Source organism: Accipiter gentilis, chromosome 10 (assembly GCF_929443795.1).
Source record: "Accipiter gentilis chromosome 10, bAccGen1.1, whole genome shotgun sequence".
In the NCBI taxonomy this organism is placed as follows: Eukaryota; Metazoa; Chordata; class Aves; order Accipitriformes; family Accipitridae; genus Astur; species Astur gentilis.
In genome coordinates this window covers 31,783,785-31,806,937 of record NC_064889.1, presented here as the reverse complement: position 1 = coordinate 31,806,937, position 23,153 = coordinate 31,783,785, and the positions used below count along the sequence as shown (strand labels likewise).

Below are 23,153 nucleotides of genomic sequence, written 5' to 3'. Positions count from 1 at the left end.
TGGCCTTCCCTGGATACTCTTCTTACTTCTTTGGTCTTTATGCTCATCAACGTGAAGACGAAGCCAGGATGAGAGACCAAGTAAGACTGTCAATATACATACTTCATGGCAGCAAAGGTCCCTCAGGAGTGAGATATGCTATACTCCTCTCTCAGCCTCACAAAGCAGCCAGGCACACAGCTGTTGTCATTATAAAGTGAGTTAGATAATTTTTTTTTCTTCTGTAACTGTTTGTAGTTAGTAAATGAACTGATGCTCCACCTGCTGGAGAGAGAACTACATGAGCTCTAGTATTCAGCAATTTCTTTCTACAAGGAAGATGCAACCACTTAAGTCTCAAAACAAAACCTCTTGCTGTCAGCAGACAAAAAAGTAGCCAAGGATTTAGCTTGTCTAAGATTCTTTTCCCTGCTCCAAGAACTGTGCACAGATTTTCCTCGTGCCTTTGAAAGTTTTTGTTTTGACTTTACATAGTAAACAACCACCTGACAATTTTGACTCTGTGCACTAATTGCTTTCAAGTAATACTGTTGCTAAGAGTTTGATATGGGTTAACTTTTGTGCAATATGGCATATAATATAAAGCTGAAAAGCTGCTGCAGCCTTCCTCGCATTTGTACTAGCTTTTACTGTATTCTGATTTTTTCCAACGGTAACAGAAATGTAGCAAAAGAACAAAAAAAGCAAACTAATTCAATGGGGTAAAACCTCTGCTGATACTTGCCAGGCTGACGGACTGCAGAAACAAGTGCTTATTTTATACAGCAAGTTAAAATAGGAACCAGGAAAAGTTGTCTAAAACCTCAAGGTACAAATGCACCTGGCAAGATCACAGTCAGACAGCTAGTACAAGCTAAGTTATTTTATGGATTATGTTACAATTTACGGTGGAGTTTGTTTCGTGATTTACACTATGTTTCTGAAACATCAAGGATGTTTCAGATACATCTATAATGATGCTTGGAAGAAGTCTAATACTGAGCCGCTTGACTTGGTCAATCTGCTTCTACCATATAAATAATTACTAGATTTCTGAAAAAAAAAAAAAAACCCCAAACATACATACATATATATATGTATGTATAGTGTATATATATATATATATATATATATATATATATAAAAACCAGAACATTAGTCTGACAGTTAACAAACATCTCCAAATCAAAGAGAAGCCATAAATGTCAGCCACCGCCCCTGCTGAACTGTGATTTGCAAAGACGATGAGAATGCTGCTCTAACTGGTTGGAACTTACTACTTTCCATGTCACTAAAGCCAAATAGTCGAGAATACAGAAGCAGAACCTCTTCCCACCCTAGAAACCCCCAACATTTTAAGTAAATAAACAATTTGTTTTATTTTGCGTTTTCAGATTTGTGTTTCTGCAGAGTAGCTGAATAGTATTTTCAAATGCATCTCGATAACCGTAAAAGCTATAATTTCTGAGAGGGATGATTTTCATATCTAACTAAAACTTGTAAGGACAACACCAAATAACTTCCTCTGCTGGAGTTCAGTTCAGCAGCAAGTACAGCAAAAATAGTGAAAGATTCACTAATGCCCCAAGGGAAAACTGCAGGCAGTTCAGATCCAAATTTTGTGATGTTTGACAGTGTTAATGAGTGATAATGAACAACACTTGAGATCATACAGAAATTACTAATATTAAAGATATCAAAAAGCCCCTTGTGACTTAGTCCAGGTAACTTTTTCTAAGCCATAGATAACTGTATCTTAGAACACTCCCTGCTTTGCCTAACATGACATTCATATATAGCGGTGATGAAAAAGGTGATATATACCAGTTACTGACTAAGCTCATCTCCACTGTAGAAGTTACACAATCTCTAGCACAGAAGGGCAAATAAGAGAGCTGCTTCTTGTTTTCTCATTAGAAGCTTCAGGGAAAAAAGGCAGCTAAGAGACTTATTCCTCAATATGCTATTTCCAATAGCCAAAGGAAGGTCAATGTGTCTATCTGCAAAGGATGGAATGAAGTGGTAGAAAGGACTAAGATACTCAACTACTTCTCCCAAAGTATTATTTTCCTAATGTGAAAATAACAATTGAGAGCATAAGCAAATAGAGGCATAAAAGTGTCACAACACAACATAAGCAAACTTCCTATTTTTTATTTACATGTAATTATATGCAAAACTCTCTTTAAAATTGCCAAAATTATAGTAAAAAACTTGGACATACCCAAATTAACAATGCTTCTGTGAGAATGATCACTGAAGAAATATTTACATTTCCTGAAGATCATATCCATTCTAACTACCAAAGAAACAGAAAAAGAACTAGAAAAAGACCCCACAGGTCTGAGCATCTAAGTAAGAAAACCTTTTAGAACTGGATCATAGAAATGACATCATATATTCTGTAAGAAAAAGAGCAACAGCATAGACTTCACTTAAAATCCTGTTATTTTAAGACAATTCTTAACATTCCTTATGTTTTCGCAGCATCTCTGCTAACAGTGGAGGGCATAACTACATAAAAAAAAAAAAAAAAAAAAAAAGAGTCAGTATCTCACTGGGTTTCGATTCTTACCTGTTTGGGTCTTACTGGGATGATGCTGTCCACCTGCTCCTTGCTGTGGAGGAGGACTCGCCCCTGCTTGTCCAGTACCTTGTGCTGGGCTGGTGCCGGTCAGAGTCCCAGTAGGCAGTGGCTGACCCCGCTTTAGGAGCTGCTTCTGTTCTTGCTGGCGGAAGCGTGGAGGCACCTCACGAGGCAGGTAACGGGACGCAGCTGGCTGCTGCCCATTAGCAGACGCACGCTTGCCATTGCTGCTGTTGGTAATAGTGCTGGTGGAAGTACTGGTACCGGTACCGGCAGGTTGGGGCTGGCTTAAACTGGTCTTAATAGGTTCTGGCACTACATTTAAAAAAAAAAAAAAAAAAAAAAAATTGTTTTAGTATCAGAAAGTTGTAGGGTTTTTCCCTGTAACTGAGCAAATGGATAATGTCTTCCAGTCTCCCAAACAGCAGCTGGCAAAACATGGACTACAAAATACGTAAAATACATTCTAAATAAAAAAGTGTTACGACCAGAACTCGGGGCTAGTCTACTATGTATGTAGCCTCCTAAATTGTTATATAACATTTTTGAAATCTACGTCTAAAAAATCTGGTTTTATATAGCTGTAAAATTTATGTACCAGAATACAGCTGATAAAGGCTTCACACCCAACTCTTTGTGAGAGCCTACATGTCTGTTTTTAACTGTACAACCCCCCGGCCTTATCTTGCACACTTCCCGCTTCCCAGGCTGCATCGGCAGTCAGCAGCACACAACAGAGAAGTTCGTTACTATAAATATCTGGTACCCACTGCGTGAGAAGAGGAGAGAGCATATCGGCTGAAGACTGAACAGTTTGTATATATACAACCAAGTTCACATCAATACTCAAATGGCTCACAAATGTATATGTCTATGTATGTATCTGGGTGTTTATACTAAATATGACTTAGGGTAGTACAAGACTTAAGAAGAAAAACACTGATTTGCTATCAACTCTACAACAGAGCAAGTGAAAAAACTTCTTAGATGTTTTCACTTCCAGCATTTCTAAGACATCTTGGATTGTTCTCAAAACGTCTAAGAACACTTAGCCTAAAACAGTAAATAAAAGCCCAATAAATAAAAGTATGGCTAGAAATAATTTTTGTTATGCTCAAATAATGTGCAGAAAAAACATTAAATAAGAAATAGTGGCACAGAATAACTAGCATGCCGTGAAATTTGCATTTCAGAGAATTAATTCAACTGAAAGTGTGTATATTAGAGTGAAAAGTTTTCAAGTAAAGATTAATTTATGTTACTCCTGCTTTACCCAATCTGTAGACACATGTGCAAATGCTTTGTACCTCCACTGAGGCACAAATATGTTCTATGTATTGGGAATTTAAAAAAAAAATAAGTTATGCTCGCACGCAATTTATTCAATAAATTATTTTTAAGGACTTCAAAAATATGGGGCTTATGTTTTCAAAATTATGATTAAAACTGATCATAATTAGTTCCTTTCACTGGAAACAGAGGATGACTTACACAACTCTTTTGCCATTACAAGTCTATTTTGGGGGGAATTTTTTTTTTTAATTTAGTGTCTTACAAAAACACCAAGTTTTTGTATCCCACTGAAGAGTACAAGAACCATTGCTGTGGTTTGCATAGTTTGCAAAGTTACATAGCAATGTTTCTCTGCAGAGCACTTCTCATTTCTGAACTGACTCTGAAGTGGAGTAACTGAAGAAAGTAAATCACATTTCAGTTTTACACTAAGCTACACATTTGCAAGAACACAAGTGAACGGGCACAAGGACAAACAAGCCCATACCATTCTTTTTCCACGTCTCACAAGTAACTAAAGGAAAACTCTTTCTCATCTGTAGTAAGCAGCACTCAACTTCAGCTGCAAAATGGATTCCACTGTGTAAAGCATGAAGATTATTTTAATCAACGTTAGCACTACTTTTAATAATACAAAAGGTTTTGTCTTTCACGGATATTAATTCCCCAGTATATGCAAAGCACATCCACCACAGGTACCAAACTGGCCAACCAGTTCACACTAGGACAGAAAGAACACCTCAACGTATCTTAATTTTCTCTCTGATTTAATAAATGTATTGACCAATCTGTAGGATAGGCTGAAGACATAAATTTGTGACTGTTTTTATTGCAGAGAAATAAATTTTTACAGTTACTTGTACATCAGTATTTCCTCACAAGAGTAACACAAGCTTTTCCTGAATCTTTCAAGTCTAAAACCTTTAAAACATACTAAATAGCATCTCAGCTGCTTCTTTTCCATAGTTTTAGCCTCTTCCTTACTACCAGGACAAAATACAATGTCCTATAAACACTACTGGCACTAAAACAGCATTAAGTTTTAAAAGTAAGGCTAAGTTCTGGTTATTCTCTGCTTAGGCAAAACACATTGCCTGTTACAGTATTTGAACCTTTTATTCCTTACTGTAGCAAATCTTCTGCATGGTTTAGAACAGGAAGGAGGAGAAGAGAGAGGAGATATAACAATTTAGTATTGAATAGAGTGCTCATTTAAACTGCATAGTAAGCTACTGCACCCATCTAGAGCACCCACTGCCTTTTTAGTTCAGCAGTTTTTCAGTTTGGGATGTGAAATTGCTAATATTAAATATCACACTGCCTATAGCCATGAAAGCATAAATTTTCAGGCTTCTAATGAGCTCCCAAAAACCAAGTTTAAAGACCCAACCCACCAGCTTATTCAGCACTCACACAAAACTTTTGTTTTCTCGTGGTCTTTCCTAAACCATTTTATTAAGCATTTCAGGACACCCCAGTCTTCTACATTTGCACTCCAGGCATACATTTGATAAGCCCCATTCTAACCTTGCCTGAAATAAGCAGGCCAGACCCACCCTGGTCTGTAGCGGAATTTGCCCGCATAGCTTGGCGCGGAGAGGTCAGTGGTGCCGGGTCCCTTCGGGAACAGCCAGGAGTGAGTCGGGGTGGGGGTACCAGGAGCAGAGTGGCACAGCACCGGCCGGGGATGGCAGCGCCTGGCGGGAACTGCACCAGTTTGTTCTGCTCACTTGGCAGCGTCTACAAAGCTGCTCGGCCACCCAGAAGGAACCCTTTGGGCTTCCTAGATGCACAGAACCGAGTACTCCTCCAGCTCATCACAAGCATGTCCAACGAGGGCAAAACTGGATCTCATCTTGTTATATATATGGTGTAAAACCAGTACTCAGCCTCTCTGCAGGCTTTGACACACCTGAAAACTGATCATCTTCCACAGCAGAAGCAGTGAACAGGCATCAAGGTATTGTCGAGGGTAGTTTCAAAGCAAGCAGGCACTTGGACAAGCAAAAATATGGCAAGTTCAACAGCAACCATCAGCACTTTGCTTCTCCAAGACTTTTGTTTTGGAAGCCTAAACAATTTCACCTGTGCTTATTTCTATAACAAAAAAGAAACTCTGAATATTAAAAAAATTTAAAAGTACCAATAACATCTGAAGAGCCAAGAATAACACCCTATTTGCCTTTTCAAAATATACCAACAGCTTTGGAAGTGAACAGTTTATCCTAACTCTGACAATTAAAAAAGTACACTAAAAATGTCACGAAGTGCAGAATAATTAATTTCAAGTATCCGATTTGCATATTCAACATGTATCTGAGAATTATTTTGTTTCCACAATATAAATAAATCTATCTCCCACATGACTGAAAATATTACTTAGTTTTAATAGGTTGTTTCTTAAGTCCTGTTGACTTTAACATTCCACCTGACCTTTAAAAAAAAAAAAAAAGTAGTATAACCTATGAATTAAGCTGATCCTCTCACTGAAGAGCAGTCCCTCCAGAGATGAATCTCTCTGCAGCTCTCTCTGGACAGCCTGCCACAGGAGGGCACACACAGCTTCTGCGGGTGACCACCACCGCCTGTCTGGCAGGTACCAACCTGCTGCACAGACAACACAGGCTCAGGCTCTCAGCACCCGTCACCCTGGGTTTGGGAAGGCTACACCACCTTAGACTTGTGTATGTGCACATCGAAGTGCCTGATATCCAAACTCGAAATTGTATCAAAAGCCAACTCCTTAGTTTTGCTTGCTTTGACAAATTGAAAAGACAGTTAAAACAGTTATCACTTTTTATGTTTTTGAGCAAAAGCTTGTATTTCCATTTTGTTTGGGAGATGGGGAGCAGAAATGAGAAAATTAGAGATCTTGGGGTATTATTACTACGGCTACTGCTGCTACTATTACAGAAATGTAAACATTTTTAACTACGACAACGACGACTACTACTACTATTATTATTATTACAAAGATGTAAGCATTTACAATCATTGAAATTTCAAAGGATGAAGCTAGATGTCATTTGCTCGCAACCACAAGATTCAGAAAGAGCACTCCAGACATGGTCTGATCCACCAAAAATAATAAACCATTTCAGCCCGGAAGTTTCTCCAACTCAGATAACAGGACTAGCCACACAAACCCTTGTGCAGGCAGATCAGAGGGAACAGCAGGGAAAAGGAGGAAAAGGGGACAGGCAGGAGGCAGCAGCCGGGTGGGGATGAGGACTGCTCCCCCACATTGCCACTCAACGTCTCTCACCCAGCCAGCTCAGCTCTGGCCATCAAACTGAAGTACTCCAAGGTCCTGACGATCAGCTAGTAAAAAAGATTGGACAGGACAACTGCATGGCGAAACAAGAAACTACAGCCTTCTTTGATTTGCTTGTTTTTAAAACTAAGAAATGATTTTTCCATGGAGTTAAATAAGTATACAAGAGAATTAAAACCATTAACCGGCACAATGCCAACAGAGTCGGTATTTGTCTGGCCCTGAGACTTTCTTAAGGAATACTAATTCATTGGAAATGTCTTTGAGAGAGCAAGGCAGGCTAGGCTGCTTTTTAGAAAGCATTATGTTCTCATTTTATTCTTATATATATACACACACACACATCTGGTACTTCCAAATATACGTATGCATGCATACATACATACATATATACATATATATGTATTTTTATATATGACCTAAGGTCATAGAGTACATAATTTTTGCTTTAGTGTGAATTAACAAAGCAGCTTCATCACAAAGGTGTGGCCTGAGAAACCCAATTACAGTGTTAGAAACAATGTTTCCGTCTAAATATCTGAATCATAGATGAGGAAAAAAAGAACAAAGCAGATCAAAATATCAAACCTGTTGTACTTTAGAATAAAAATATTTCTGCATATTAATACTGTTTTTTCTCTAATCAACATAGCAATGTGGAGTTTTTTTGTATATGAAAATCTCTTTTAAGACAAGTTAAATGGAAGCTCTTGCAAGAACACCGTGTATACAATCATGGTAGCTGGAAAATAACTATTTAATAGCACCACTGACAGGAAATAAAGCAAAAAGTGAGCAACATCATAGGAATGGGCTTGATTCCCAAATTCCAGCTTCTTATCAGGCTAGAATTTAGCCTTCAAATACAGCAATAATATTTGGAGAATGTATGTTACAACGACAATATGACTGTATTCTTCAAAAAAACTCAACACCTATTTATTAAAGTCATCTTCAGCAATGTTTAAGCAGCAATTTTCATTTGATACGCACTGTGAGAAACACCTACCGTTCAAAGTGTCTACATTAGATTTCCTAATTATTGTCATACGATACTTGCTTTAAGAGCATCTTTATACACCATTTAGACATTCTCCTTCCTACAACGTGTGTATTTTGAGATGATGGCTGTGCTTTGCAGAACATACAACGTACAAAGACATAATATTTTAGCAAACTGCAGGCTAAAAGCAAACCAGACAGCAACCTTTTGCATACAGCATGGCAGTGCCTGTGGTCAGCAGGGGCTGCCTAGAACACTGATGCTCTGTGCGCTATACATTTAATCAGCCCCAAGGGCCAACCTGCCAATCTATAGAGAGACCTTGCCAGTCCCTGAAGGAGCAGCCTGTCTACCCTTTCACCTGAAAGTAATACACTGCCACAGCTAATGTTATGTGGGCAGCTGTCTGAAATCCAGGAATTAAAATGTAGCCTTTATGGCTAAATTTGCTTTAATGATAAAAATGTTATTTTAAATGTATGGGAGAAAGGTTTTAATACAAAGTGATTTTCACAACTAGCACATGATTAAAGAGCTAAAGCAAAAACTTTTAAGTAGAAAGCCTCTTGCAAAAATACAATTAAAGGCGTAAAATAAAAGCCTTGAGATTGCTTGCTCTTGAGATGTTTGTGATGGGTATCTGCTTATTCTACATTCTAAGAACTGTACATATACTAAACAATGAGCTTTCTTGTAACAATTATCAGTAGTTAAAGGTATCTAAACTTCTTAATCCAATTTTACCCAAACAAATCCAATAATTACCCCATATGCTTTTTGATGATTACAATCTCTGGAATCCCAACTGCATAAAAAAAGTGTTACGAGCAATTGTAGGTGGATTTTATTAATATAATGAATAGGATCAGTCTAACAGATTTCAATTACAACAATAGCTTTTAAGTACATTTCTATGACATAAGGAAAGAACATGCATAAATGAAAGAAACTGGTTAAGCCACATAATACTGATTTATGGCAGCTTTTTCCTTTCATTCACCTCATTAACATTTCTCTATATTTCAGAATCCCCCACTCCAGCTCTATAAAACTTGCATTTCTGAAGCCTTGAAGGAGCAGGCATTCCAGAAGAGAAACAGTTAAACCCAGAAATGCATTCTTGGCTGCTACTGTGACAGGATTTATTTACAGCTTCTATTAAACACAGCAGCTCCATTACAAAGTGCTGGATGTGAGAAGAATTTTTGATTATACAATGCCAATGCCTCACTGCGTTAAACATATCATGCCAGTGTATTATTTTTTTCCTTCAGCAATTCGTTCAGGTCATTGTTTGATGGGTTTATGAATTCATTACAGGAAACAGATGGATCCCATAATTCAGAGCTATTCTCCCAGCCAATCATATGGGCAATTTTATTTCTCATCTTGCTCCCCCCTCCAAATCAACCTTAATGAAGCCACTTCCTCCATGTCCAATTCCCCGCACACACACACTGTAGCGACAACTGGTGCTTATTAAAGCAACCTCCAAACACTAAATGCTTTCAAAATAAAGCTGAACTGGAGCATGCTCATACACAGACACCCCCCTATGAAGTCAGACAGAAAGCCATGAACTTACCCAAGTCAGGCGAAGATAAGCAAAAAATACAGGATTGTAGTGGGCAAAAATAGATGTCCTGATTAGTAAGAAGTCCATTTTTATATGCTTAAAAAAATCTTTCCTTAGGAAAAAAATGTTACCCCCCCAATCTACTTTCAAAGGATGAATTTTCTTTTAGCAAATTACCTCCTTTGTCTACTAAGCACTGGTATTTTTTATCCACAGTGACATCTACTGGCAAAAGTAAAGGTATTTCAGTAAACTCTTGCATAAAAACCTACTTCCTAATGTTTTTATACAAAAGCGGCAATTTTCTGTCTGGATCTTCCCTTCCCCTGAGCACACAGACTTCTCCTGAAAGAAACTGCAGAAAAGTTACAGTCTAAAGCCAAGAGAATCCCAAAATTACTTTTCAATAGTACTTATAATGGTTTTAAAAATGTAACCAGAAGCTGCAGTTTGACATCAAAGCCCACATTCAGGGTTAAAAGTAAAAACATATCCATTATGATGGCCTTAGAACTTTAACACCATTTATTTTTAAAAAATGCTTCGATTTTGTACTAATTCCTGAATATATCATTCATCTAATACTCAGAATAAATAAAAGTCTTTTTCTGGTTTTACTTTATTTTCCCCATTTGACCTCCTAACTGACCACAGTGCATCTTCTCCTGCTTCCTCTTCCAGACGTTTCCTCTTCACTTCCTCCTCTTGACTTTTGCAGTTTCCCGCCTCCTTCCTTAGTCTGTCAACATCCCACTTCTAAAACCTCTCATCATAACCTACTTTTCCCGACAGTCTCTACAGACTTCTCTCACTTCTACCAGTGAGACCAACTCAGACCTTTTACACGGAACTTGAATTTTTTTGCCAGGAAATTTGAAGTCAGAATAGGAATTAACAGGAACCTGCAAAGTTCATGGAAAACCTCTAAATCAATTTTTAGTATTTCTCGACCATCTTCAACAACTCAATTTTGTGTCTTTTAGTGGTAGGATATAACCAAGGAAGCTCCTCAAAAAGATAGACTATCTAATCCCTCATCCCTGCTCCAGTCTCCTCTCTGCTTTAGGAGGAATGATGATGGTACACGGTGTGGTCATATAGCCAGCCTCAGCATCATGCTCCAGAAACCAGCTTCAGTTCTTAATAATTTCTATTGCTTATACATTACCTAAACTGCAACTGATTAAAACTGTTTTAATGCACTGTTATATACTGCATAATTAATGAGAACAACCAGAGCTTCCAACTCCAGAAAAGAAAAAGAAATCAAAGCTCTGAATACACATCTACCCATCTAGAAGAGCACCAGCTTATACCCACATTACATTTGGAAAGTCTTTTTACAACAACAGGAGAAAGAACAATTTTTAAAAATTAATTCTGCGTAAGACAGACATTTTTATTCAGGAAATACCTACACAAGTGAGGGCTATCCTGTTTGGACTGGAGTAGTTTTAAAGTCATGTTTACCCATATGTTCATGGTTCTGGTTTTGTGTGAGAAGGTATCTATGCTAGAAAGAATTCAAACCCCACTCTGCAGCTCCCAGTCTGACCTGCTCATCTGAACACATTTCACAGGCTTCATCAGGATATAAGCATAATTTATTCTAAAACTATATTCAGACATATGATCGTTGCATGAAGTTAGCAGGTAACTACCCACCATAAATTGATAGATATTAAATACTGAAATTTATTTGTTACCTATTCAGTGGACTGCAGTTCAGTCAAAAATTAATTCCTAATTTTGATGCTGGGAGACCTTCTTTGAAAATATGTCATCCAGGAAGATTTTACAACCATCTGTGGGAAACCAGTATTTTATGAGGAAATCATAATAATTTATAGGGCCCACAGTGACAACCCAGTCGCAAATCATCTTCCCAAGAGTGAGACTTCCCTATTACCTCTTAGAAATTAAAGGTTTTATTTTAATCTTCATTCCTGGATCTGCTAGAACCATATAAATATTAAAGCAAGCTGGAAAGTGTATTCCATTTGGTTGCGTTTCACATTTTTTTAAAGTACTAAACATTCTTTTCTTAAACAGACATTGGTGTTAACAGTACTGTGGCTTGTTCAAAGCTCCCCGCTGGTTGACTGGCCAGCTGGCAGACTAACCAGAATAGATAACCATTGAATTCACATTGAAGAGTTTCCTTAAGACCTGAGCACATAGGTGGGAAAGGTAAGTAATGGCACTAAGACACTGTCCTGCACCCAGCTGCACATCTCCAGGAACATCTGTGGACCTCCAACCAAATTTGGTCAGGATCAGCCAGGTATTTCTAAAGCTAAATGGGGAGACCGAGACAGGAATACAACGCACCCTCACAAGCCTCATTTCCTTAGGAAACTAGGTCAAAAACATACCGAGAAAATGTATTTACTAGAGCATTTTTCCACGATTTTATACAAACTGTCTCTAAAACTATGAGTCTGCACTATTTTTGCTAAATTAATATTGACAAATTCTGTATCAATGAAGAAAAGAGTAGAAATCTTTTGGGGAAAATTAACAGGAAAACCAAACCATAGCTTCATAAATCATGGAATAATGGAGGAATTTAAATATTTGACTTAATACATTTTAAACAGATAGCGCCTCAGTTACTTACGGAAAACCATACAATAACCCTATAATGTAAGGGCCTCCTATCTTTCTGCATGCATTAGGAGGCCATGCAAACAAAACCTGTCTGAATCACTAGCACAAAAGTTTGTGACCTGCTTTCTATTAGTCCTTGTGCCTTCTGAGGTAATTCCACATTCTTTCCACATACTACCCTACCCACACTCACACTCTTTACTCTTACTCTTCTTTTCCTCTTATCTCCGCATCCTAGGGTCCTCCTGACAGCATCTGCATGTTTCAAGCTTGTCTTAATAAACCCACCATTGCCCCAACTTGTCTTTGTAACTCTGCCCTTCTCCACAGCACCTCTCAGCCTAACCTCAGTCTCTGTAAACTGAGCTGTAAGAGCTTCTGAGGTTTCTAATGGTATTTCCTTGGCTAGAGCTTGGTGTCTCAATACACCCGCTTTACCAGAAATGTTTGAGATAGCCAAGTCTTCCTGAAATCTGTCCCTTGTTAGCTCCTACAATCTTTTTCTCATCATCTTCTGGTTTTCTTCCCAATTCATTTAATTACAGGTGTTACCTTCTTAACTGTTGGCTTTATGCGAAGGTCTGAAATAGAGAAACATATATCCACAAACCCAGTTGACCCCTAACTCCTACCCTGATACTCACTTGTTTCTCCCTCCACTCAGACCCAGTCATCTGCTGCAGTTTAAACAAATTCTACCTGTTTTCTCACATTTTCCATCTGTGTGCCACCATCCAAAGCTCCCTCTATACATCTTAACTTCATAATGGTTTGTGACATGAAATTCTTACTTGATATTGTCATAAGTAAATTGGGGAAATGTGAGCTAAATGTAAAATTGGTTGAAATATTCTCCGGGAGAATCAATGGTTTTCTGTCAAAACAGAAGCATGTTTCAGAATAGATTCCGCAGGGACTTGATCCAAGCCTATGCTGTTCAATATTTTTGTTAACAACTGGATGATGGACTAGAGAACATCCTTATTAAATCTGCAAATGACACCAAGCTAAGGAGAAAAAAGATGGAGGTGATCAGATTGCTGTGTGATAGGATCAGAACGCAGCAATAATAAACTGGAGACGTGGTGTGAAAAAAACAACGGCAACTCAATAAGGAAGTCATGTTATTAGGCATGAAGAATTAAATGCACAACAGCAAACAACTTACCCCCATAGCAGTTCTGCAGAAAAAGATGCAATGTTTTAGCAGATCACAAACCAAAGAGAAGTAAAAAGATCAGGCTACAGTAAGAAGACAAGTGTTCTAATCGAATAAATAACCAACTATGAGGCTCAAAGTAACCCTTCTACTTCAGTCTGGCATCTTATAGCCTTCACTAAAGCACTGCCTGTACCCACGGTTGACCATCTCTCTTCAAGAAAGAGCTGGAAAGAGTACAAAGGAAACAGGAATCTGGAAGCATGAACTACCACAGCAGACAGCAGGCAAAGAAGTAGTTGTCTGGAAGATGCTGGGTGCACAAAGAGAAAAACAACCAACCAACCAAAAAAAACCGCAAACAAACAAAACCAAAACCAAAAAGAACCAAGAGAGAGAAAAAAGAGAGGGGAGAGGAGCAGGGGAGAGGAGGAGAAGGAGAAGCAGAAGGAGAAAGAGAAAGAGGAAGAGGAAGAGAAAGAGAGAAAAATACAAAGGAAGAGGAGGAAATCATTTGCTCCATCCCACAGCAAGACAAGACTTGCTGCGTTTAAATAGCAGCCAGGGAGATTAAGATTTATATTTCTAACAATAAGAATGATTCAGGATTATCTGCAAACATTAGCTGCAGAACTTCTGTGCAGCTAACAGTCCTAGCCCAACTCTATTGATATAACCCTATAAACACAAACTTAACTTTTCTCTTAAGAACTGGAGAAGCTTCTAATAAAAACATAGATCCTTGCATACTTCAGAGCTCAGATACTACATTTTGTTTCCCTTTCTAGAACAGCATATACTTTTTTTTTTCAGATCTGTCAGCAAAGAGGGTGCCAAATACTTCTTTTGAAAGATACAAAACCTGTTTTGTGTGATTCAACATGTATTTTTAAAAGTTTTCTTCAATCCCATTCTACATTACTCAGGTTGGTTTCACATGCAGCAGTCTTGTGAAGAATACTTATAACAGCTTTAATATTTTCCTCACTGCTTTCCTCCATGTTAGCACTGATTATAATTTTAATTTTAAATTCACAATTAATTAGTTGTGCCATTAAAAATGGTACAGCTAATTAGGTTGATAGGTTGTCATCAACAATAGATTGATAATCCAAAGCAAACATGATGCTCTTTCACAGCAAGCCAAACTGTCTCATGTTTATTGAAGGCTCTGAGTGCACACACATGGGTTTACCATGGCCTAATGATGAATAGAAATGGGACCATATACATAAAGCCTCAAACTTAAAAGTCCAAGCTATAAATCGAGATTCTGGGTAACGGAACAGGTAAATTGTCATAGCTACATTTCTTCAGGACATGAACTGATAACAGATGGTAACTTTCAAGACCTAACAATTCGTCTGTTTCCTTTCAAGCAATAGTTCTCCAATTTACAGGCAATATGAAGACAAATTTATGAATTCGTGTAACTGAAATACCAGTATTAATCAAGTATATATCTCTACACACACACTTGTCCACATATGCACCCACTGTAAAGCAGCGACAGATAAATAAATAAATATATCTTGCTAAAAGCTGGTCTCTAGACTACATTTGTCTGAAGCCTCTGATGTCTGAGCACAGGCATATTTCATTTAACATGTCATCATACAGTTAACTCTGAATTCAGACTCCTGTAAACTCAATTCCCACCTCCAGAGCAGGACAATACACTGGCATTAGAAAGCCAACTTGCCTATTAAGAAAGGAAAATAATGAAGCTATTAGAAGTTTTGAAGCACTCATGTTAATAACATTAAGAAACAAGAGCATTAAGACCTGCCTAAAAAGGGCAGAAGGGAGGTAAGAGTCATTGCTGAGATGAATCAGCTTGCGCAAGAAAGTACTACTCTACAATGAAGTGAGAGGGCAGCTCTGAATGAAGAGAGGGATTGCTCAGCTGGCGTTTAGAAACATTTGCAGTTTTTTCAGGTTTGTGATATAAGACAACTGCAAGTTCAGCCCTCTTAACAGCTACAGAATTCACATCTTTTATTCCCTCCCAGGAATTTAGAAACATCTAAACTCCACCAATTAATTTTAAAAAGACCCACTAGGCAAACACACATTAAGTTCTAGCCCATCTACAGGATATGAGTCTCACAAACACACAGTCTCAAGAATTCAGTAACACAGTAAAGGATTATACCATTTCATGTATCAAGAACAAGTCACAGGCACGTGCTCCCTCCTTCACCTCTGCTCTCACCCTCCAAACCCTTCCTAAGTGTTGCTCAAGGCAATACAACCCCATCAGTAACTAGACAGTAAAACAGTCAGAAAAGACAGGAAACAGCTTAGAGTGAAATTACACAATGCTAACACTACCACTACCGCAGGTACTGGTGGGAAAATCCAAGAATAAACAACAGATCAAATCACTTCATACAGTCACATAAGAAGTCTGGGCAGAACCAGGAATTGAATCCTTTAATTTTAAGCTGACTGTATGAATTTAATCTTATTAGACAATGTTTTACACACAGTTTTCATATTCAAAAGAATTTTTTTTAAAACCCCAAATTTACAAATGGTGCTAAGTCATCACACTGGCAATATTCTTTTTTCTTCATTCAACAGGCTACTTCCAAGCACAGACCGAACAGTAAATAGTCTTTACAATAGAAATGCAATCATTGTTAAACCATTCTCACAGATAAATATGAAAATTCACAGTAATTAGTATGTTCATAAGTAATTGACAATTAGAATAATCTCAGTGTTGATCAGTTTACTGTATACAAGAGCCTAAAATTTCATTCGCACCTTAAACAGTGATGCAGGTACAGGTTACAGTTCATGTGAACGAGCCTTGAGACTTATTTAAAACAATACGGAAAACAGGGCAATCTAGTGGATCACCATCCTACAGATTAACAGGTGGTTTTTATATTTGAGTAAGCAGAGGCAAAAATTCTATCATAAACAAATCTGTGCCTTAGGAAGTGATTAATTAATGCCTTTACTGTGTCAAACAACTGCTGTTAGAATCAGCCCTTTTGAAGCAGAATCTGTTCAGAGTCCGGAGGACCCAGCTCAGCCCATACGGCTGCTGAGGTTTGAAGAGATGCTGAAGGCACCTCTTCAGTTGGGGCTTGAAGAGAGCGAATCATAGCGTAAATGCTTCCAGTTTCAAATACATACATGGTTGAGCACTGTAAAGAGACACCTCATATATCCATCATTTCTATCTTGGATTGCTTCTACAGAAATCTGTTCAGCTGCAGTACGTAGCGCTCAGATTATATCACACCTAGAACATATGTGCTGCACCCATCGTCTGTGCATGCAAGGTAGATGTTCCTGGAGTTTCAGGGTGTCCCAGTCAGTGCTAGCAGCCCACCCAGGACAACTGGAAATACTAAGCATTCATGCTATGTCAGGTACAACCTCTGTCTTTTTCCACTTTGAAACTGGAGCTAGAAAGAAGGTAAGGACTCTGGCTATTTTTCTGGAATGTCTGGGAATTGCCAGGGTGTATTTATGGATCAGTATCTTTACATGGGGATAGTAAGATCAATGTGTCCAGGACACATCAGACCTACTGGGTATGCAGGCAGCATGCACGTGTGCCTAAGATCAATACCCCAGGGATGCCTTAGGCCTGTGAAGCATGCATACATAACAATTTGTATCAAATACACACTGGGTCTAACAGCCTGGACACATCAGATTCACTATACATATGCACACATTTTTGTTCTGGAAACCAGAAATACAGCTTCTCCAATTATTTTAGCTATGTTTTTGGAGGTGGATGCAGGGGGAGCAGGTTGCATTGTTATTTAACTCCTATTAGACATTTTTATGAAAGCATGGTGTCGACTGCTTGCAGATTGCAAGTCGGCTGGTGAGATATTAAGTATAATTTTTACTGACACTGGCTATGCTGCTGGAATCATGGGACTAGGCATACATGTCAAATTGACTAGAGCCCCATGTAAACACAAAGCCCTGGCTCTACTGTCATGTACATTTATGGTACCAAATGAATATTTTATGTGCAATACTAAAATAGTAACAATTTTGTTAGCAACGAGTAAAAGGCCTCTGTAATTTTGGCATAACCCTTCCAGTTGACATTCTATCTCAAAAGAAGGCTTAAGAGTATGTTTATACTACAGTCCTAAAGATAGCACAGAGATATCTGAGCTATCATTTTAAATCAGTCAGCACAAATAACTGAAGTAGTGCCAACAAAGAGATCAGCACGGACCAGCTTCCCCTCCTCCCCAGCAGTGTGCACATATTCCAAGTCTTAGGTAGCATCACCCAGAGAAACTGTGTATGGAGCCAACTCAATAAAAGATAAATCTGAAATATTTTTGCCTTAGATTTCAAAGTCTGAATCCTTATTGGGCTAACTGAAGATGTGTTCATTTGTATGTTACAAAATTATTTTGAGAATCAATGCTTTGAGCAAGTCGGTTCCTAAAAACATACAAAAACCACAGTGACATTGTTACCACTTTAGGAGACTGTACCTACAAAATTTCACAATTTTATATCTTTTGTTTGGGGTTCTACATCCTATTTTGGATGCAGTTCCTAGTATTAGAAAGACAAGCAGTCCTATGGAAATGTCACTCTTTTGCCTTCAGAAATGAGCAGCTGAGAAAAATTTGAAGCCCAAAAATAAGAATGATCCCTTACTCAGATAAACCCAATGAAAGTCATGCTCTAAGAAAAAACAATCTACTGCTTAAGTCTGCGTACTGATCTAGAAGGGGGAAAAAAGAAAATATACTAAACTTAGAATTTATATTTCAGTTCTTTTGAGACCTCCTCTTAAACATGACATTTAATATGCAGATAGTGTTTTCCTGTATGAGCTTCCCAAAGACAGCCTCTTCACTGCAAGTTTTTGTTTTGAACCAAGAGTTCATCCACCTGATAGCAAAGCCTGGAGAATCTGAAACAAGCTCTTCATTAATTCAGTTTAGGCTGAACAAATTTTTTGTGTCTCCAGTGCCATTGTGCATTAATGTCACATACGAAAAACAGGATTTAAATTATTCAGAAACATGAAGAAAGCAGTTCCAGCAGCTTTCAGACCTCCTTTTCAGATTCTTTTGGAAAATTTCCTAAATAAAAGCAAACTAAAATCTGACTGGGATTCTGCAATCATTTCACTGCAGCTGAGATGAAGCCAAAATAAAAAGCTCGGTTCAATTTGTTGAACACAGCCTGACAGAAAACCCCTTTTGTGAGAAGGGTACAGCCACAGCAGGACTATTAATGACCGAGCATTCCTTAGGAAGCTTTTCACTACTCCTTGCAATGCAACCTTGGCATCGCTGAAGATGTAAGCAACGAAGTTCACGAAAAAGACCATGACCAGAAAAAAACATGGAGCAGAGAGGATCCATCTGTCAGCATTTATAGCCTAGCAGCAGTGGTGTCACTGTGCAAAGCGGGGCTAGTGTATTTGTTGTTTCAGATGACAGCTCTGGTTGATCAGGCTGTCACCATAGCAACTTTCACTAAGAACTCACAATGCACCCAAACGAACTCCGAGCTAAATTAACTTATTGCATGTCACCAGTGAGAAATGACTGTTCAGAGGTAATTTTCTGTACTAATATGTAATAGAGTTAACTCTCTAAATTGAATTAAATTAATTAAATGCCACTCCCAGTAAATCAGATTCTATTACATGAATGTTAAAAGAAATTAAAGATGTTTTAATAAAGATTACTAATAATAACTTAATATTATTACTTCATTTTAATTCAAAAATTCTGCTCAGTTTATTTTAGACACATGTCTTCCCCTTACTAGGAAGGAATACCTAATTACTCCACATACATTACACATTTATTTCACATAGATATGCTTAGACTTATCCAAAAGAAATAACACCAGCCTTTTAAGGACTGTTCACCTGTGAAATACAGCTTGGTTTAATATGTGACACCCTAAGATTTTTCTTCCACACACACGCTTAAGCTTTTGGTAAATTCCCATAACTTCAGTGATTATGTCCAGTTTCCAAAGAGCTTTATTTCTACTTTCTGCAGAAAAAAAACCCCAACTTTTTGCAATAAGTCCAAGTGCAAAAAAAAGAGGAAAATACCATGCCTGTCTAGGCAGGCTACAAAAATAACAGCTCTTTAATGGCTTTACAGATCTACCTAATGATATATTATTAACTTTGGTTTCTTAACGTAGTTTCTTGCACGTTAGAGTAGGATAGTCAGCTGGGAGGCAAATCTAAGCTGCCCCCAGTTCCCAGTGTAAATAAAGGGCAAGTTATAATTGCCAACTGATGGTATTAATGCTGTTCCGATGACCCTGACTTTAACTCATATTAAAGACTCACAAAGATACTTCAGGCAAAAATGGGCCCTATCTAACATTAATCATCTTTCAGAATTACAAACCACATTATTACTTTACTTTTCAAAAACAAACTCCATTTACGCACTAGAAGGCAGCTATTAACAGCAGGGGGAGCACATGGTATTTTCATATCTGCCACTGGCTGCGCTGATGACAAATGACATCAGCCCAAGCACACGGTTCAGTTCAAGTTCTGTTAAACACCCATAGGGAAGTCAATACTTCCATTAAAAGAATACGGTAAATAAGTATTTTAAAACATTTTCTGAATCTCAGTTGAAAAACAGGCATAAAAGCAAAGGTGAAAAGCAAGGGTGCATTAACGCAGCGACAATCCAATGGAGCGGAACACCGTAAACTGTACAACACCCTGCCTACATTCCAGGTGTCAGTAAAATGGGATTACAGATTTAAGTGTTAATTGTTACTATGTATCTAAGTTATTATCTAGAAATTTTAAGTTAGAATTAGATTTTATTAAGTCTTAGTAACTATAATAAGGCACCAAATCACAAAGTCTTCCTATTCAAAACTGGAGTTAGTATTCAAGGACCAAACTGGAGACATACTGTGCATGTTCATGGAATGTACTTAGTTATCCTAACATTGCACAAAAACATACTTGGACAGGAGACTATAAACCATCCAGAGATAGTGAGAATACCTTATCTAATACATAAGAAAGTAATTTAGTATTTTAGAATCTTTAAAACATTTTCAACCTGAACTTTCAGCTTGATACAGGCATTCCTACTATACTTTCAAAACCCTCCAAGAGTTTTAGTTCTTTGTCGATAAACAAAATCGTCTTTATTCTCTACTCGCCTTCTCTTTACTGCTTTTCTTTTTAGAGGAATATAAGCAAGCCATACATCTGTAGGTGAAATTCTGATGTGATTTCACTTTTCTGTTTGATGCTCTCCCCACCACCACAACCAATCATGACAGAAGCTCTTCTTCAAGGTGGAGTGACTTTCCTGGCAGCAGTCTCTTGAAGTAGGAATGACTTACAGAGCTTCCCAGTAAGATCTAAGCAGTTATCAACACAGTCCTTGCAACTACTCAAACAGAAAAAGGGTAATGATCACAAAACTCTGCAATAGAGTTTAGGAAGGATCTCTTCCCAGTTGCCAAGAAAAGGCACCCAAAGTTGTAATATTAGAAGTCAAAAGGCAAGCTTTTTGAAAAATCTATTCCAAATAAGCCAGAAAGTGATCCCAAATGACCACAGTGAGAAAGTATGTTTTCCAATGCAAGCCTCATTCACCTACAGTAAGAGAACAGAAACCTGACCTGGCTGAAAGATCAGCTGTCTTTTGTACTGGAAAACTGGAGGCTACAGCAGCAAGCAGTAGTGAGGCACTAAAGCATCACCTTAGTAAATTTAGTGGGTTTTGTATATTTATTGTACAATATAGCGGAAATTTCACAAAGGGAAGTATTGGACAGAGCTACAGACAGGCTCTGTACGCTAAAAAGTACATCATAACAACAAGGCAAAACAGGTTTTTGAGAAGTACAGTGAAGGAAAAGTGAGGCAGAGGCGTGGGTTCCAGAGTTTGCTAGTTGGAACGGGACAAAAAAGATGAAGAACATGGACCCACAGGCTAGTTAATCTTTTCTGGGAAGGAAGAGCTAAACAACTGAGGCGGCTGAATAAGACCTCCCATTTGATTTCCTGCAGTGACTGTTGGACAAGATTAGAAATAACTATATGACAAAGAAAAAAATTAAATCATTACTCCTAGAGGATGGCAGATACCAATATATGAATTATGAAGGAGCCTATGTCAGAAACATACCATTGAATACATTATCTTCTTCCTACTTCACTCTGAAGACTTTCTCCTTTTGAGGAGCGAGTCACTACGCAGATACCAGAGTGAACGGAAGGGAAGGGCCTCCCTCATACATACATCAGAAAAGAACTGAAATCCACCTCCAGCACAGTCAGGAAGTTTTCTTATCGTTTGTCAATCAGGCCTAAACAACTGCAGCAGAAACTGTTGGGAAATTAAAGCAAATAATACATTTAAATGTTTACTTCAGAGGACTACCTGCAGAGAGAAAATGGTTAGCAATGAAAAAGGAGAAAGGGGGATAGTTGGAAGAAGAAACTCCACATTATCAATTCAAGATCCTTACGGAATTAAAGAAGAGGGCATCTGAAATCTAGGAGCTTCTTAAAGCAAGCTGAGTTCAGGGACAGCTAACAACGAGAACAATCAGCAGCAGCACTGCTATGAAACAGCTTGGATTACAGAGCTGTACAATGGAGTGAGCCTGAAAGGCATTAAAAAATAAGCCTTAGATTTTACTTGTAAACAGCAGTAGTAAGGTTATAGTTACACAGGTTAACTCAAAGGTTACTTAATAATCCTCCAATTACAGATATTGCATTTAAAAAATAATTCTGGACTAACTGGAAGGCCTTCCAAAGAGGAGAAACATAAATTATGGTTTGAAAAACAGCTTGAAAACACTAGCTTGAGGAAAAATTGAATGGGCTGTTAAGTAAAAAAGAGGATACACAAAAAGGCCCCCACAGAGGAGGGGAAAGATTTGCTCTCCACATACTGGGCAGATCAGCCGAGAAAGAATGGGCTTAAGTTTCAGGAAAGACTGTTCAGGCCGAGTATGAAGATGACTTTCCAACAATAAACAAAACGTCTTTCAAGTACATCCGTTGGGCCTGTCTGACAGTGGGCAGATAGATAAGACAATCCCTTCTTGCTCATCTAAAGGGCTATATCTAGTCCTGCGATTCTAAGACTTCAGTGTGGCATTTGAATTTTTAATGGAGTTGAGGACTCATCAGTTCTGGAGCTTAGTAATTCATGTGCTTCAAAACAAAAGTTCATGAGAGCCTGTCTGGCCTTGGAAAGGTGAAAGGTCTGGCTCCATAAAGACTGCTGAAAAAAAAGGACAGCAGAAGCAGCCAAATCGGAAATTATGTCAGAAACATTAAGAGCATCCTGAAAACAGGAGGATGGATCTTCAGGAAACTCTGTGATAAGACAGAGGAGAACGACTTCTGTTAACATGGAAAGATGCAATCAAGAGCTTGAATCATGCCTCAAGTTCAGCTGTTGCCCTTGGGCAAACAGTACTAATAGTTGCTGACACGCTCAGGGCAGCTGAGGAGTGTCCAAAGCATTTAGTGGTGCTATTAAATGCAGGTCCCACAAGACTGCTTAGTATAAGCCACTGCTGCCATGCCACAAAGCTAGGGCAGGATGCTTAAAGAGAAAATCACCTCCTCTCACCGTGATCTTGGACCTACAATCAGCCTCATGCCCAGCCACCTCTTGGGATGCTAATGCA

At 38.2% G+C, this 23,153-nt stretch overlaps 1 protein-coding gene across 8 annotated transcripts in view; it reads right to left on the bottom strand.

Moving 5' to 3' along the window:
- TNRC6C (trinucleotide repeat containing adaptor 6C) overlaps positions 1-23,153 on the bottom strand; it is a 110,116-nt gene that overhangs the window by 56,453 nt on the left and 30,510 nt on the right. For all 8 annotated transcript variants that reach the window (XM_049811401.1, XM_049811405.1, XM_049811403.1 and 5 more), the window contains exon 4: positions 2,555-2,881. In XM_049811401.1, the coding sequence (XP_049667358.1) occupies positions 2,555-2,881 (327 nt within the window). The remainder of the gene's footprint in view (positions 1-2,554; positions 2,882-23,153) is intronic.